The sequence below is a fragment of the Chrysoperla carnea genome, chromosome 2 (assembly GCF_905475395.1).
Source record: "Chrysoperla carnea chromosome 2, inChrCarn1.1, whole genome shotgun sequence".
NCBI classification, from domain to species: Eukaryota; Metazoa; Arthropoda; class Insecta; order Neuroptera; family Chrysopidae; genus Chrysoperla; species Chrysoperla carnea.
The window spans coordinates 32691475-32703629 of NC_058338.1; the positions used below are offsets into that span (position 1 = coordinate 32691475).

General features: G+C 28.7%; 2 protein-coding genes and 1 non-coding gene across 3 annotated transcripts in view; 2 read left to right on the forward strand and 1 right to left on the reverse strand.

Moving 5' to 3' along the window:
• Positions 1 to 785: 785 nt before the first annotated feature.
• Positions 786 to 2552, reverse strand: LOC123293452 (mitochondrial import inner membrane translocase subunit Tim9-like). The gene is made up of 3 exons (XM_044874281.1): positions 2381 to 2552; positions 1157 to 1252; positions 786 to 1083 (listed from the first exon to the last, which is right to left on the reverse strand). The coding sequence occupies exons 1-3, from the start codon at positions 2441 to 2443 to the stop codon at positions 943 to 945; spliced, it is 300 nt and encodes a 99-aa protein (XP_044730216.1). The 5' UTR covers positions 2444 to 2552; the 3' UTR covers positions 786 to 942.
• A 120-nt stretch (positions 2553 to 2672) lies between these two features.
• LOC123292634 overlaps positions 2673 to 12155 on the forward strand; it is a 131489-nt gene continuing 122006 nt past the window's right edge. Inside the window, exons 1-2 of the mRNA XM_044873348.1 lie at positions 2673 to 3553; positions 5697 to 5739. Of these exons, the coding sequence (XP_044729283.1) occupies positions 2827 to 3553; positions 5697 to 5739 (770 nt within the window). The 5' untranslated portion in view covers positions 2673 to 2826. The remainder of the gene's footprint in view (positions 3554 to 5696; positions 5740 to 12155) is intronic.
• On the forward strand, positions 4517 to 4589 carry Trnaf-gaa. The gene has a single exon. It is a non-coding gene; the product is annotated as a tRNA-Phe (tRNA).

Here is a 12155-nt window from a genome sequence, read left to right on the forward strand (position 1 = left end):
TTATGAAATAAAAACTTAAAATTTAGTTTCTAGTAGAATCGTTTAAAGCATTTATCCTGTATTTTGTCAGAAAACTGGAAACAAAAGTTAGTTCTTTGTATTAAAATTAATATTTAAAAATAAATTGGACCTCTTACCTGTCTTGAGATAATTGAAGAATATTTCTATCATCCACGCGAAAACTTTACCGTAATCGTGGAATATTCAGCGTATATTATAACACATATATTCTTCACTCTGGAGTGTGTTACAACATATTTTCAGTATTCAAAATCGCAGAAAATAGTTAAATACATGTAATTTTCGATATCTGCACCATACATAAGAGTTTATAGGTTTCCTGGATCCTAACATTTTAGTTAAATATTAAATACATAGTTCTTAAGTGTTTGAAACGAACTCAGTGCTTGCGACAGAATTAAAATGGCTACTTGGAGACACATTACAATAATTCGATTTGAAGATGTTCAAGCACTTATAGAAGAAAAAAATTTTACTTAAAATGGGCAAGTGGAAAGAAACATTTTTTATTTAAAAAAAATCTACCCAGTAGTTTCGCGATTAATCATTTAATTTGTCGGAATAAAAGTGCAAAAACACCTCGAAAATAATTTCGATCCTCTATTATTTTAAATGTTGTTCTGTGACTACTCAATCGACTTAAGCCTACCATAACCTGTGTATTGATTAATCATACATGAAGTTTTGAGTTTAGGTATTGTACGGGACATCAAATTTTACTACAAAAATTGTGAACAAAACAAATTTTATGCATATTATTAATTTACTTGAAACATAATAACTTCAAATAAAATATAACATGTAAGTATTTACAACAACAACGAATGTAACAAAAAAAAAACTATATTTAAGTTGTGTACTCTTCAAATCAAATAAATCATTAATTTTGGCTTCATTTTTTCCTACGACATCGTCCTAAAGTTATGAACGGGGAATCATTCCCTGTTTTTGAGCATTTGCTATTGAATTTTCACTACTAATTATTTGAAATTCTTGGAATCGTTCTGATATTCGTTGATTAGCTTTTAAAAACTTTTCTGCGCAATTAACTGCACATCTTTCCTACAAAATTAAATAATAATGTGAATCAAATTTTTTTAATAGCATTAAACTGAATGGATTATTCTTCTCATACCTCTTCTGGTTTAACATTACGGCTCGTAAAATCAGAAATACAATCAACAAAACATAACTCTGATAATTTGTTATATGATATTAGGAAATCCTTAAACTGCAACAAAAATACTTGGTTATATTTAATAACTTGTTGGGAAATTTGATTTGGACATATAAACATATAAGCTGGGAAAGGACCATCTATAATTCCTACAAACTCAACTTTTTTCTATCCTATGCAAATGCTGTTAATAATGAGAATTGAATGAGAGAATTGAGTGTATTTTTTTCAATTCTCTTTAATTAAGATTACTAGACAAGATATTTGTCAATATTTAGTTTACGCCTGTATGTATCATATTACATCAAATATAATCGAATAGACCATGATGTAAATATCGTATGCATGATTAAAAGTAAACAACAACAATAAGTGAGAATTGAATGACTAAGAAATTGCTAAGTTATAAAGAACAAGAAGCGGATATTTTTTAATTCGCTACTAGTTTCAAATCAGATTTGATTCTACCCCAGGCAATCAATAATACAAATAATTATACATATACTAAATTGATAAAATTAATAAATCTATACATTAAAATTGATGTAAAATTTATTTATATAAAAACTATGAACCTTCCCATCAAATTATTTTTAAAACTAAAATAATTTGAAAGGTTCATAGTTTTTATACAAACAAATACATGAATTTTAAGTTACCCTAAAATGGGGTGAATAGAGACAAATCCGAACTTCATACATAAAGAAAATAAAGGTATTTTTAACAGATAAATTGCTTTATAGGGATGGATATAATTGAGTCATTATGGTATCTTTGTTATTTCAGGAAGAATCCAATTTGATTCGAAACTAGTAACGTTTTAAAAAAGTGTAAACAGTTAATAACAAAATATCCAATAAACCTGCTAAAAAGAGTTTTAATATGTAGTTAAAATGCAAAAATTCTATTGTAATTTTTAGGTAGATAGTTCTGTACTTAGTACTTGAAGGTACAGTGTTTTATAAATGTATTTGTATAAGGAAACAATAATTCTTTGATTTGGAAAAAAATTCCTAGGGAATATTGTATAAAATAATGCAAGTATGAAGTTATAACTCAAAAGTAAATTATTTTCATTTATAAATTAATAATTAATCAAGAAAAATAGTTTTAAAATGCAAAGTACAAAAAACTGACTAATACATTGTGATGAAATGATATGTAATGGAATAAAATACATACATTTTTAATTTGGCTTGTTTCTAAAGTATCGTAGGATCCAGCTGGAGTATTTTTTTCTGGCATTTTAAAAGATTAATGCAATAATTTTTGAGAGAAAATCGAAATACAATCAAATATTTGAGGTTAACAACTACTGTGGAATATTTCAATTTTTTAAATATTTGTGTTGGTAATATTTGTGTTGGTAATCAGCTGTGCATGGCAGTTATTAAATAATAACTTCATTTCATAATAATTTGATTTTCATACAAATCCATTAATATTCCGAATAGTTTCAAATTTAAAGTTTTAAAGAAATATCAAATAAAATGAAGTAATTAATATTTATAATGAAATTATAGAAATGTACGTTAATTAGTTAGTATATTGTTTCTATGGGTTTATTTAAATTCCATTCAAAATTCTGCCATGTTTAAATATAAAATTTACGCGGGAATTAGAATATAATGAAGAAAGTTAAAAATTCACAATTAAACAATGCAAAAATTAAAAGTGCTCTTTACGCGACGTCTGGACCAACGCCGCATGTGGAAGTTCGGGCGTACAGACCTATAAACAATGACAAAGAAAGAAGTGATTGTGATTTACGAAGAAAAAAATATGGATTGGTTCATGATTTTTTACCGAAAACTGTTACTAGTGACGATGAAACCATTGATGTTCGAGAAAATCTCAATTATTCAAGAATTAAAAAGAATGCATCCAAAGAAAGTTTTGCGAAGAAAGACTTAAGCAAAGAAAGAATAATAGTAAATGAAACGGAAAAGAAATGTTATCATCATAAACAACCAACAATACCAAAAATTTGCGAAAGTGAAATTTCTTACTCGCATTTATCAAAATTTGATGGTAATCGCCCTAAAAATGAACGATTTTGTAAACAATCAAAACCAGATTCAAAATATACTAAACGTAATCTTCCATCAAAGTACAATGAGGAGACATATCAAATAGTAGCTAAAAATAATAATGAGCCTTCATCAACAACGAATTCTTCGGGTTTAAGTACTAATATATCAGAATACCCGGACGATGTACTTGAAATCTACCGCGACTTATATCTATATCGTAAAAAATTATTGAAGGAGAAAACAGGAGAAACATCGACAAATAAAATGTCTTCAAATACAGGAATTTCTTCAACAACTCAGAATACACAAGAATTTAATTCAGGTTTGTATTTGTTCGATAATAATCTACTTCATTTTTATATCATGCATATATGTAATATGCAAGGTATACTAAATTTAGTCCCAACTTTGTAACACTTAAAAATATTCATAGAATCACCTAATTACTCCATTTCCGGTTGTCTGTCCGTCTGTCCGTCTGTGTGCCAACACGATAACTCAAAAACGAAAAGAGATATCAAGCTGAAATTTTTATAGCTTACTCAGGTTGTAAAAAGTGAGGTCGAGTTCGAAAATGAGCAACATAGGTCAATTGGGTCTTGAGTCCGTAGGACCCATCTTGTAAACCGTTAGAGATAAAACAAAAATTTAATTGTAAAAAATATTCCTTATAAAAAACAAAACAACTTTTGTTTAAAACATTTTTCCGTAAGCATCACAGTTTATACCTGTGAGGGCGCAAATTATGCATAAATTATATAGTATGTATTATATGGGAATAACAGCTATATTAGTTATGTATGTGTGACATGTATGTATGTGTAATGTGATAGAGTAATCAACACTGTCTATGCATGGTATTTCAACAATTAACTCAGTCAATTGTTTGTTTTCACTTGTTTAAGATAAAAAAATGTTACTATTATATTTAAACTCCAATTAAATAACTTAATATATTCTTTTAGCTTATTTTGATAAAAGTTAGCTACCAAATAACCTCTTTGCGTTTAACGTTAACGAAAAGTTTTGTTTATATTTTTAAATTCTTTACAATTGATTTAAATTATTAATTTTCGGACAGATGGCAGTGTGTGTTCAATTTTATCGTATTTTAATTTTGTTGATACGATCATATTAAATTAATGCTAGAATAGTTTTTTATTTTATCTCTGAATAGATTTTTCATTTCATTTAATTCGTATTAGATAATCTATATCAACATTATATGTGCTTATTTCTTATGTAATTTTTGAATAGTACAATTTTTAAGTATTTGCTCATACAAGCCGAAATAGCTCAGTTGGGAGAGCGTTAGACTGAAGATCTAAAGGTCCCTGGTTCGATCCCTGGTTTCGGCATATATTTTTTTAAATAAAATATATACCCGCAAATTTTTATGCTGTATCGGGTAGTTTCAGATTATGACTTTGACTGCCCAATTAGGCTGAGAACATATTATAACAATTTCGTATAAGATAATAAGTCATTGAGAATTGAATAGGACGATATAATCCGACACCATCTTTAAACTTTCTAGGGCCGCTTCTGCAAAGGGTCCTTTTGGCAGCCAGAACTGACAGCTAGACTCTAGGAATATGCTTTTCAAAGTAAAATCAACATTTATTCTTTCTTAAATAATTAAAATTGTTAAATTAAATAAGAACTTATATTTGGTTTTACCGGTGCAAAATATTATAAGAGATTTTTATGCTCAAAATTGATTAAAAAGACTATTTAGATGCAAAAGTACCTATTATATGAAAATAATAAAAAAAAAATTTCTAGTCAATTTCGTCTTCAAAACAAATTATTTCTTTTCTTCTTCAATTTTTGACTTTGTTCTTTCTGCTTCTGAGACTTTTTTTGCCTTATCTATGCTTGCTTTTGTTTCCACGTAACGTTATTTTGGAATTATTAGTTACAAAGTTTCACTGGAAATCTTCTTGCTCCTTTTTTTGACTTTTGATTTAAGCTGCCCTTATCCATTATTATCATAGTTGCGCAAGATTTATTTTTCATAAACATAAAATACTTAATACTTACAGAATACTTAAACTTTGCCTTGTTACAAAAAATTTTGCCCGACAATACCTTGCACATAATCACAAAGTTTTGAGTATGATAAATTTAATGAAAAAAAGTACCTTTCTTAACTTCAGAGGTAACTTCAGTGGCTCGCCTAATGCAAAACAAAAGAGTTGTGTTTTCTGACTTTTGGCTAGAAATTTGATATAAATATTCCATTGTGAGATGGCCTTTAGTACATTAGCAAGAATTTAGCAAAATATGTTAGCTTTTAAGGGAACAACTTGCTAATTTTGAGTGTGCTTGTATCTATTATTATTGATGAACCTGAGTTCATTATTTAATTGAGCAAAATCATAAAAATCTTTTCTATTTTCAGAAACGTTCGTTGGTTATAAAATTTTAAATTTGGAATAATTTATTTCTGTTTTATGTTTCAGAAACTACATTGACTAGTTCAGCTACAAATGCACATTTGGTTGGGTAAGTAAATTTTAATTATATATTAGTTTATAGTCCCTATTTAAACAGCCCTATATGAGATTTTCTTAAGTTCTAAAATAATATATTCATTAATTTTGCATGACTTGTGCTGGGGAGGGAAAAAATAATTCTTCCATTCGTCAGACGACGATAGTCGCTATTCGACAAATACCCAACAACAAATCAGACTACGTAATTACGTAATAAATGCAGAATTTTTTTTGTCTGGCCAAAGCCGAACATTTCAAGTAGTACCTAGTCTCAAATTCAATTAAAATATGATTTTTGTTAAAAAGGAAGTTATATATTCAGAGGTTTTCCCAAATTTTGGATAAAAAGATAATCAATTTTCTATAATCTTTTTAATCCCCTGGCCCACGTCTTTTGTTCGAGAAATTTAAAGCACATTACTGAGTGATTTTGAAGTGATACAAAACATTTATATTGGTAGGTAGTTTGACAATTTTAAGGTAAGTGCTTTTGGTTTTTTACCATTACGATAGCTTTATTTTTATTAAATATTTATAATAATTTCAGTGAATTATTAATTACTTTAAACTACATTGTAATTTCGATGTTAGTGTTTATTGCCATCGAAATTAATAAAATAATTTCTTAAAAAAATAATTAGGGATGCTTATTGTGCCATATTTTTAATTTTATACATATTTTTAAATATATCATTTATATTTTTGATAAAAAAAATACATCAAATTTTAATTACATGAGAATGAATCTGCCCATTAAGTTTTTTTTAAAAATTATTATTAACTAGCAGATATCCGCCCACTTTGCTGGGCAATTTGTACTTTTAAAACAAAGAAATTCACGTTATAGCCCTCACTTTTCCTCCCTTTTGTTCACAATTTTATGGTTGGGAACTCTAACTTTTTTGAAAATGAAGTTTTGCCCATGGTACTCGCTGACATTGTAACTTTCTATATTTCCAATCATTAAATTAACGTGATTTTTATACTTTTTGGGTCTCATTACCCTATCCACCGAGTTTCATCAAATTCAAAACAAAAAATTTTTTTTTGCGTTTTTCTCGATTTTTTCAAAGGGGTACCCCTTAAAAATTTCCAAAAAAATCGAAAATTTTTGTGTATCTCCAATTTCGATAAAATTCTGTTTATAAGGTAATTTTGACCCAAAAACTACAAAAATCGGGTGCATTTGTTGGCTGGTCGAATAGTTTTTGAGATACGGACTAAAATCGATCCAAATATTGCAATATCTCAGAAATTCTGAATCCAATCAATAAATTAACCTAATTTTTACACTTTTTGGACCAAAATTACCCCGCCTACCGAGTTTCATCAAATTCCAAAACAAATTTTTTTTTGCGTTTTTCTCGATTTTTTCAAAGGGGTACCCCTTAAAAAAATTGCAAAAAATCGAAAAATTTTCTGTATCTCCAATTTCGATAAAACTTAGTATATAAGGTAATTTTGGCCCAAAAAGTACAAAAATCAGGTGCATTTATTGGCTAGTCGAATAGTTTTTGAGATACAGACCAAAATCGATCCAAATATTGCGATATCTCAGAAACTCTGCATCCAATCATTAAATTAACCTGATTTTTACACTTTTTGGATCAAAATTACCCCTCCTACCGAGTTTCATCAAATTCTAACACAAATTTTTTTTTGCGTTTTTCCCGATTTTTTCAAAGGGGTACAAAAAGTGCAAAAATCGGGTGCATTTGATGACTGGCCAAATAGTTGTCGAGATACGGACTAAAATCGATCCAAATATTGCGATATCTCAGAAACTCTACATCCAATCATTAAATTTACTTGATTTTTATACTTTTTAGATCAAAAGTACCCCATCCACCGAGTTTCATCAAAGTCCAACACAAAATTTTTTTTTACGTTTTTCTCGATTTTAAAATTTTGCAAACAAATCGAGAAATTTTTTGTATCTCCAATTTCGATAAAACTCAGTATATAAGGTAATTTGGACCCAAAAAGTACAAAAATCGGTTGCATTTGATGACTGGTCGAATAGTTTTTGGGATATGGTCCGTTTGTAGTTGAAAGTCATAGATACAGAATGTCCTCTATTGATGACTAGTTAATTCTTACTGATGATGACTACTTGGTAGTCGAAATACGTATTTATAAAATACAAAAAACTGATCTAGGAAATTGGGGCAAAAATCAAAATTTATTTCGAAATATCCTAGAGTTCTCATTTATTATCTTCGATAATATTTATACTACCGAAAGTACCTTATTGACTGTGGTCTCCTTCGAATAGGAGATTAATGAATAGATATTTGTATAATTTATGATACTTTGCCCAATGTTGATACTTTCAATGACGATTACTGTAAAATATCGAATATGTCACCTAAATTCATATTATATTGAAAGTTCGTAGCTACTGAGATAAGGGTTGTAAAGGGTTTAGGGATTAAATTAAAAAACGGTTTTACTTTTATAATAATAATTTTTTTTAATGAAAATGGTAACTTAATATATTATAGACCGTGCTGATGTAACGGACTTGAATATTGCAGGTGCAATATTTATTAGAATTTGTACTCTACAAAACACAGCTTGATAAATACGTATGCTATTATAAAATGTCTTAGGGGATAAACAACAATCTAACGGTTATCTGTTTCTGTTGCACCCCATAATATTAAAGAATAAAGTAAGTACTTTCATACGTTCTTACTATTTCTATTTGCTACCTACCGTTAGACTATTTTAAATACGTAATTGTAGTTCTTGTTAAATTAATAATAAATTTTAGTTTGCTTCATTGAAGCAGATGGTAAAAAACTAATTCTAATTTGCATTTCCACAACATTTGTAAGATGTGTTTTTTTTTGTTCAACTGTTCTTTAAATTCGACATAAGATAGGCATATTTTTAATCGCAAAGCACGAATTAATTTGAAGTATACCTACTGGAAAAGACGGTGGTCTGGTGGCGAATTTTCTTTCATCTTAATCCAAGTCAAAAACTTTGACCGGTTCTCTCAAGCATCATTGGATCGATTTTAGTTCGTATCTCAAAAACTATTCGACCAGTCATCAAATACACCCGATTTTTGTACTTTTTGGGTCAAAATTACCTTATATACTGAGGTTTATCGAAACTGGAGATAAAAATTTATTAACCTCATAAAATCGAGAATATGTGTCAAAAAGTAGTAAAGAAAAAGAGAATTTTATAGAAATTTTATTATCTTTACTCTGTTAGATCAAGTCCCCGAAGATTAAACTAGCACCAATGACTTAACACTTGAAAAGAACATTGTTGACAACGGAGACAACGGAATCCTAAAAATTTTTATAAACTAAAATTACTGCAAGGAGTTAGGGTTAATAATAATAAATGATATCAGCAGTTGTTTCCTTACAATATAAATAAACGGGGGACATTGTGAATAAAAACGTTAATTTTTTATTAAAAAAAATCATAAATATATTTTTACATTCTTATTTCCGTCTTTTATTTGAATGGCAGCTGTCTTTAAGAGTTTACTATACTTATAACTACTATTGCGTTAAAGAACAAAAAAAATTTTATTTTTCTTTCATAGATATGGATATAATAGATGTTTTTGTTATATTTCATATTTTTATCTTACAAGATTACGTCATATAATATGGGGTCAAATTCAATAAGTGTGTAAATGACAAAGAAGACTATTGTCCTTTATTTATGACAGTTTCCTTTACCAAAAAAATAAATAAATACAGGATATACCACCATAAATTGAACGCGGATATACTGATGTTAAAATATGCAAATTGAATTTCATAGGCTATTATGCTGAGAAGGAAAAGTGTATATTAGTAAAGCTGCCCTTCCAGAATAAAACCGGATTTGAAGATTAATTTGAAAATTTATCGTTTTTTGTAGATATTCCTTGAAAACTGTACGTAGAATTTTATAATGAAGCGAATTCGTTTCGCCTTTTTAATACCTATACAGTTTGATATATAAGGTGTTTGATAATTCGATACAAATGTTAAAGGAGGTTATACTAGGACTTTCAACATATTATATTTTTGGCCAGTGAACCGGGTGGTGAAAATGTACAGTATTCGAACTGGCGCAATACACGCCTTAAACTTTGAACTTTGAAATGCCTCAAAGCTTGGTTATTCGAGTTATTTTTTGCCATACAGCAGACTCAAAGTGTTGAATACCTGGGAGGAACTCTTCAATGGAGGTTGAATTGGCCACAGAACGTTAAAAAAATCGTACCCTCGTAAATGTATCCGTTGCAGGGTTATACCCGTTACTCTTCATTATAATTAAGTTAGACAAACGTTTACAACATAGACTTTACCAGTGAATTATGCGGCTTATCAACACTACCCCTATCTGATCGAACGTTGCAACTTCACAGTTTTCAAGAATGCAAAAACTTCAAAATTTTTGTCTTTGCTCTATTCGTTCTTGCGCCCTCCGCCGATAAATTGACCACCCCACAATATAATCTTTATACCAAACAACCTCAAAAACCTTTTGGCCAACACAAATCTGTTACTGCAAATCAAATAACTGATCTGATTTGACCCGCGTACGTTGCTCTTCGGGAAAAGATACCGCATGCCACACGATATTTTATAGATGGCTTATCTATCCAAAGTAGGTTAAATTATGATTTCAATGGTTTCTTTTTAAATGTGTCCATTTTTAACACGATTTGTATTTTTATTTATAATACGATATATTTTATAGGTAAAGTTTAAGCTAGGAAGTATAATTTGAAGTATTTTTGTGATGTACATTGTAATTTTGACAGTTTATAAATCAATTATGAACTTGTAGCACGCCCATATTCTATAAAATATAACTGTGCTATATTATACAATTTATTTTCGAGAGTCCTCTCTGTACATATTAATAATAATAGCACATGGCGCTGTTATTTGAATAAATAATTTGGTATTTTTTATTTGCAAAATTTTTTTTATTTATTCAATTATAAGTGTGCCTAATATTTGATTTTATATAAATACTGCCCCTTACGTATGTAAGTTATTTACAAACCGTGGTTAATGACTAAACGTCTTTATTGTGTAATTGTATTTTTTTTTGTTATGGCTCTAAGCATGCATCAACTTAGTGAAAGAAACACCTGGATTTTAATTCACGTTTCTAGATTCATCACCTTTTGTAATAAAAGCTTTCTTAGGGTGGTAAATAGTCATACCATCTTCGCATACTTTATAGCCTATAATATCAAGAATCAAAGACTTAAAAAGGTAAAAAAAAAATAATTTTTTTACTCACTTTCAATCAATCAATTTTGTAAAAATCGATTAAAACATTCCATTTTAATACAATTATTTTTATAATTACTATCATTTCTACCCAAGCGTATAGGAGAATGTGGTTCACAAAGGGAATCACAAAGAAAAACTGACCTGAGTTTCAACAGAGTTGTAAACTGGGCCCCTCGGGTAGGGTTTTAGCTAGTTCTACACGGAAAAAAATGCATGACGTTTACTACAATGCTGGTATGGTACAGAGACAGATGCTATAGTATCTATGTTAGCATAAGTAATATAACAGTATTGAATAGGGCTATCCACCAGAAGTATTGTGATATCAACAAACAATATGGGCCTGACACCCATACTCGTCCGACATAACTATTGCTTATGTTAGTATTCCCTCAATGGTCAAATCAGTACGGAATTCACACCGATACTGACATAGTGATATCCCAAAAAATTTCTTACAGTGTATAATCAGTAGAAATATACCGTTGCTTAAATAGAAAGTCAAAATCAGGGTATACGAAAAAAAGTGCATAACCTGCAGAAAAAAAGCCAGCTATTCAGATCAAGCCACAGAGTATACGCCATATTTTGTCATAAGTTTTTGATTTTCATGTAGAGACGACAAAAGCAAATATAGCGATTTTTTCACTATGTAATAGTTATGGTCTCTTTTATCCTCAGTATCTATAAAAGAAATTTTGTGCTTAGTTGCAAATTTAAAAAAAAATGAATATTCTTAAATGTAATGAATCATTTTCTAAAATGTGTTCAATGGGTAAAAAATCGATGGTTTTTGGTTTCTCTCTTTTCTAATCGTTAAAATTTGGTCAGGTTTGTGTGTATTTTGATCTAGAGATACTTAAAATTTTCGATTTTGATTTAGTTGGGATTTGTCTTTTCATTTCAGTTCTTTAGGTTTTAATCAAAAAACTTTTAGATATAAATAAATTTATATCATTTTGAAAATTGCATGTTGAACTGGTTTTAAAACTTAGTTTCTTTTAAAGTATACACAACTCTTATACATTTGTGAAATACCAGTTGCAGATACTTATTTTTGGATCTAAAAACATAAAATATTAAATTTTATATGGATTACTTACTAATAATTATTGTTATCAGTTTTTGTTATTTCTTCGTTGTTTGTTTTTTTTTT

Bases quoted from the DNA above. Each gene is read 5' to 3' on its own strand.
- LOC123293452 (XM_044874281.1), bottom strand. From the start codon at position 2,443: ATGCCAGAAAAAAATACTCCAGCTGGATCCTACGATACTTTAGAAACA. The intron at 1,253-2,380 runs GTATGTATTTTA...TTTTTGTTGCAG, and splicing joins AAACAAGCCAAATTAAAAAT to TTTAAGGATTTCCTAATATC. The intron at 1,084-1,156 runs GTATGAGAAGAA...TTAATTTTGTAG, and splicing joins GTAATGTTAAACCAGAAGAG to GAAAGATGTGCAGTTAATTG.